Source organism: Planococcus citri, chromosome 3 (genome assembly GCF_950023065.1).
Source record: "Planococcus citri chromosome 3, ihPlaCitr1.1, whole genome shotgun sequence".
In the NCBI taxonomy this organism is placed as follows: Eukaryota; Metazoa; Arthropoda; class Insecta; order Hemiptera; family Pseudococcidae; genus Planococcus; species Planococcus citri.
Window position 1 is genome coordinate 55,454,319 of NC_088679.1, and position 6,000 is coordinate 55,460,318.

Here is a 6,000-nt window from a genome sequence, read left to right on the forward strand (position 1 = left end):
GTGAAGCGAGGGCAAAAGCTTTGAAAATATTGTAGTTTGCAAAGTAGAACAACATCAATTTCAATGAAAGATTTTGTTTTTTCTGATCTCAACTTTTTTTTTATTTTATCAATGGTTCAGTGAAATTTTTAGTGTGAAAAAAGAAACAAATTGGCTCGAGTGAAGCGAGGGTAAAAAGCTTTGGAAAATTCGTAATTCAAAAAGTAGAACAACATCAAATTTAATGTTACAAATTCGGTTTTTCTGATCTCAACTTTTTAAAAATTCTATCAATAGCTTCTTGAAATTTTCAAGCGTGAAAAAAAAACAAATTGGCTCGAGTGAAGCGAGGGTAAAAAGCTTTGGAAAATTCGTAATTCAAAAAGTAGAACAACATCAAATTTAATGTTACAAATTCGGTTTTTCTGATCTCAACTTTTTAAAAATTCTATCAATAGCTTCTTGAAATTTTCAAGCGTGAAAAAAAAAAACAAATTGGCCCGACCGAAGCGAGGGCAAAAGATTTTCAAAATTTGTAATTTCAAGAAGCAAAACAGATGTAATTTTGATGTGAAAAGTCACAACAATTTGGCCCGAGCAAAGCGAGAGCAAAAGTTTTCGAAAAAAATTTGTGAATTTTAGTTGGGAAAATTGTTTGTATGTAGTGATTGCCCAGATAAATAAACTTTGATGATTGACGAAAATTTTAATTTTTAAAAACTCTGAACCTAAAATATTGTCGGAATTTTTGTATTTTTCCAACTATCTTGAATTGCTCACAATTTCCCAACTTTTCCCAACTTTCGCGAAACACTGGGGGGGGGGGGCATTTCCCAGCATTTATGATTTTGTCCCTACTCAACCTGTTTTAGGAAGGAAAAATGGCCCAGTTCCAATAGTTGATATTTGAGGCTCTCTAGTTAAATCCCAGATCACCTTTAGGGCCCAACTGAGCGATTGAAAATTCGAAAATTTTCAATTTCAGGGTAAGTTCGTGTTTTGAATAAGGTAGATACCTACTAGTATTTCCGAAATTGGAGAAATATTTTCGAATGCAGTGGTGCCATTTTTGGATCATTATTGCCAATTTCAAGATATTGAAAAAATGTGGCCAGTTTTTGGCAATTTTTCTTAATGTTTTGAATTCCCTTCAAAAGGCATTTTAGGGGCCGGAAATATACATAATTTTTCTCAGCGTCTTTTCACTCGAAGTGAATGTTTCCACTGAATTTGGTCAAAATCATATCTCTTTCTCAAAAAATATTAAAACCTGAAAAAAAATTCGGAAATAGGGGGATGGGAGCGGTGAGTTACCCTAGAAAAATTGGTAAGAAGGCTTCGATTTCCTCAATATTTTGCCTCTAGACAATATTTATTTGACTTTTTTCCCTATTTTCTTTTGTTGAATAAGATACTGACTACAATATAATTATTATAGAGATGGAAATTTTAATGCATTTTCTTATGCTTTTAACGATTAAATGTCAAAAAAAACTTCGGACATTTTTAAAAAATTTCTCAAAAATTATTTTGAATGAATACATACTAATGAGGCGACTAGAAGTTCATTTACAGGGTCATATTTTGTGCATAAAAAATTAAGAAAGATTCACATTAACATTAATTTCAATTACTTAATAGACTGAGAGTAAAACGGAGGTGGGATGCAGTATGCAAACACAAACTAAATAAGTTGAAATAAAACTGAGCATAATATATGTTCAAAGAGATGTACTCGTATTACCCTATACACTTTGATCATTCTTTTTTCCAACCAGAAGCAAATGAATTCGACGTCTCATAAATCTACGAGAAGTACAACAAGAGTTCTTTTTCCAAATTTCAAACTTCTAAAATTGAATTTTCTCCCAGAGAAAATGTCCAGTCCAGTCCAGTGTCCGTCGAGTGGAAAACTAGAAAACTTTTTTCTTCATCTTATGACGAAATAAGTTTAGGACTTTACAGTCGTCATATTCCTAAAAATAACAGACTGCTTTTCAGTTAGAATCAACAGTAAGTATAGTCAAATAGCCCAATCCTAATAGAAATCAATCGAAGTATTGATTTAGAATCGCAACAAAATGATAACAGTTCCCAGTTATTGATCATTATTTGAACAGGTGATAGTCGAAAAGAGGGGAAGAAGGGAGCGTTTTACAAAATTTATCAATTTAATGATAATTGAACGATCAGAGATGGAACGATTACCGATTATAATCGATTATAGCCGATTATAATCGGCCGATTAAAATAATCGGACAGCATCGATTAATCGGCCGATTAATCGAATCTTGGCGCTACCTATATTGTACTAATATTTCAGGCTTTTTCATTGGTCAATGGTTAAGTTGCAATGGGCCAAGGTACCGATCGTTCCGCATGACGTCATGTTTTGCTGTGTTTGGCCGTCGATTTAATCGACCGATTAATCGCCGTCGATTAATCGATTATTTCCGATTATTTTGAAGAAAATCATCGATGTAGCATCGATTATAATCGATTCCATCTCTGTGAACGATGCATTTAAATTGCACAATTGGACTTCAGTTCAAATGTTCAACTTCTGCACAGACTTTGTATATCATACTTTTACATTCAACTCGGGTGACTTTGACGTGCGTTAAATGTCCATTAGTATGTCTGTGGTACATTCCATTACCGAAACGTAGAAAAAAAGTGAGATAATAAGATGTCTAATATATAAAAGAAGGAAGTCTAATAACCTCGACTCGACTATATCAACATTGTGACGAGTGTTAAAGAGGTTCAACGCTTTCACGGAGCCTATACGAGTAAAATGTATAGCACCTGGCTGAGAAACGAAATGACCACAATACATACATATGGTCCAAGTACACAAGGAGATGTGTCGGTGGACAAAAACGAAAGGTACAAAACTACCTAACTAATAAAGCTCGTACGGTGTAAATTAATACGAAAAGCATTAAGAGGTCAGACTTGGTGTAATTTATAGTTCATTCGCCGGACCATAGAATTAATAAGAAGGTATGAAAACATCACGCACACCTCGGTGTATCGTAGGTACTGTACGAGAGCATATGAGGGAAATAGAATAAACTGCCTATGCCCACGTGTACAATAGCATATCAATTCGACGACAGCCACGCATTTTGCCCACCAACTAAACTTACCCATACCCACCCTGCAAAATGCACGGTACAACTTTTACTACTACGCCCGAGTAAATCAATAATTCGCAACCCAAACAAGCTTAAAAAGCATCGCTTCATTGTAAGTACCAACACCAGAGTACAATACTCGCGTAAACGATATCCTTATTGAAATAAAACTTCAATGTTCTTGGAAAATTGATTTCTCGATAAATGTATTATTTTCGTTACGTAAAGAACACTAACGATTGATTTTATCCAACAATAGGTACAGAATTGCATCAAGATTCATAGAAGTTTTCTATTTACATGGAAGTACGTTTACCCACGAGGGCTTCGCGGTCGTAGACTCGTTGAGGTAAACGATGGTCAGTTCAGACAACCAGTTTTTTCTCTACCAATTGAACTAAAAAAAAAAAATCCACGAGCAACGAAACCAGTTGGCCAGCACGTGACAGTGCTTCTGAAGGCGGAAATTACTGTACGAATTTTTGACTCGATTTGCGACGCTTTTTATGACTCTTTACTTCACATGCTGTTGCTGTATAAGTACGATATTTGCTGAACTGAACTCGTTGATGGTGGATTTATTTACGCTCAAGTGGTTTACTCAAAACTTGAGTTTAGTACCTGGCTATTGATTGAATAATACATTAATATACGTAAGTAATAAGAATAGAACACGAATAAACGGGCATGTTTACCTTCATATCATTAATAATCTGTTGAAAAATGCCACCCAAAATGGTACACTCTCGTTCCACATTTGATTCCATTATGTTTACAATACTGAAATTCCGTTGCAAGCAGAAAGATAACTTTGTAAACACATACGCTCAAGTTGATTTTAAAATCGAGTGTTGTCACAATAATGAACAAAAAACTTGAACAAAAATGAATTCGCGTAAAAGAAAGAATGCACAAAAATTAGCAGACTTTAACTAAGACGAATAATTAACACGATAAGCACAACTTTTGTACAGCGAATAACATGCAACCGAAAACTCGAATTAACATCCCGCAGTTTACGATACGAATTATCTTTATACTTTTTTTTTTTATCAAGTGATTGAAAATCTAATTAACCGGTCAGCACACAAGCACAACTTCAAAACGAAACGATAATTATAAATAAGAAGGTAAAAATGAAGTTTTCCGCGAACCAACAAACACAATCTAATCAAATGTCGGCGAGTCGAGGTCCTCTCGTTGCTCTAACCGAATATTTAAATCACTTCGATTACGATACGCGCCATTGAGATTTAAAATATCGCGAATTGAACTATTATCGATGTATAACGAATTCATTATTTTGACGATAAATAAAGCATATTTTAACGAGAAGGAGCAATAATTTAATAATTCAAGACATGAAATTGATAAATACTAAAAACGTGCACCTCTACGCACATCTGAAAGTTTACTGCTCTCAGGTCGTATTGTATTTGTTCGAATTTACGCTGCGTTTCGAAGTAGAAGAGTTTGTTCACTTTGTTGAATAGTTTGAAGTACACAAGTACACCTACTTATTTACTTCTACGAACTTTTTTTTTCTGAGCGTTGTGGTGTTCGCTAGATTCACTATTCTGTAATACGCAAGCAAAGTGTTTTTCTGATTCGTGATTCGTCTGATTCGTCAACATTTTTTAAAAATTTTTTCTTCTTATTTTTTCTTGAAAATCAAAAATCTTGAATTTGCGTTCATCATGAGTCTCTATGGACTCCAATAAACGTACTGGGCGCTTTCCAACTGGAATTTATAGCAGCAGGACTGCGGCGAGTCTGCGACTGCGACGCCGACAGGCCGACTGCCTATAATATTATAATATAATGCGTAATGTGAATGTGCAATGTGCAATGTGTAGCACCAGAAATTTGCTGAGTAGGTATATCCAGAAAATTTGGTATACCCTGCATTCCCTGCCAAAACTTGAAAAAACATTCTTGAAAGTTGAAATGAAAGCAACGCAAGAAAAGTGTATTGCAAATGCAAACACATCAATCAAAAATATTTACTAATCTTACACAGATGCGCAGCCAGCCAGCCACTTTTTAAAAATGAAAATCAGGAATTGTGGTACTTCACTCTTCAGATGAAATTGAAATTAAAATAGGTATGGAATAGGTACAGAATTAGAGAAATAGAGATAGGCCCTAGACAATTGGAGTAATTTTTTAATTGAATTGTTGAATTTGTTCTTGAAGTTGAAATAATTCCAAACCTAATAACAATATCAGTCTCTCAAATTTAGATATTGTGCCATTTTCAGCTATTGCAAATATTTGTAGAGCCCGTTTCCCACTTTCCCAGTAAGATTAAATTTTTTCTCTGCTGTCGGTATATTTTCAAACTACTTTAGAAATTTGAGAATGGGCCTGTGCGTGAAGCTAAAATTTGATTTCCACCTTGGCCCAAGTGTTTTGATCTGCTTAAAAGTCATCTGCTTAAAAGTCCATTCATTTTACAATAATTTTAAATACATATCAATTTTGATTTCATTTTTAAGATATTCGAACAGAATTTTCAATTTTCTGGAATGGTGAATTTTCCAGGTGACGGTGAGTACATTAAAAAAGAGAAATTTTAGCTAGCGAGGGAACCCTCCCACATGATAATCTCCGATTTGAATGAAACTTGGATTGGTGGGAAGAGGACCTCAAATAAACCCCATCCCCCAATTTTCAGCTGCTGAAGATGATTTTTCGATTTGTGACGAGTGTTTGAAGTTTGGCAAAGTTAAAGTTGTTCTGTAAATTCGAAAAATGGCCGTTTCTCCACACCACATGAATTTCAGCAGCAGAAATTTTGGCCGAAAGGTCTATGCTTGATACCTAATCGACTAATACTACCGTCGGCGTATCATCAGAAATCAAATTTTTTGTACATCTG

The 6,000-nt window shown here is 34.6% G+C and overlaps 1 protein-coding gene across 4 annotated transcripts in view; it reads right to left on the reverse strand.

The window, feature by feature from the left end:
* mim (missing-in-metastasis) overlaps positions 1-4,553 on the reverse strand; it is a 102,361-nt gene extending 97,808 nt beyond the window's left edge. For all 4 annotated transcript variants that reach the window (XM_065357680.1, XM_065357681.1, XM_065357679.1 and 1 more), the window contains exon 1: positions 3,815-4,553. In XM_065357680.1, coding sequence (XP_065213752.1) covers positions 3,815-3,886 — 72 coding nt within the window. In that variant the 5' untranslated portion in view covers positions 3,887-4,553. The remainder of the gene's footprint in view (positions 1-3,814) is intronic.
* Positions 4,554-6,000: the final 1,447 nt, after the last annotated feature.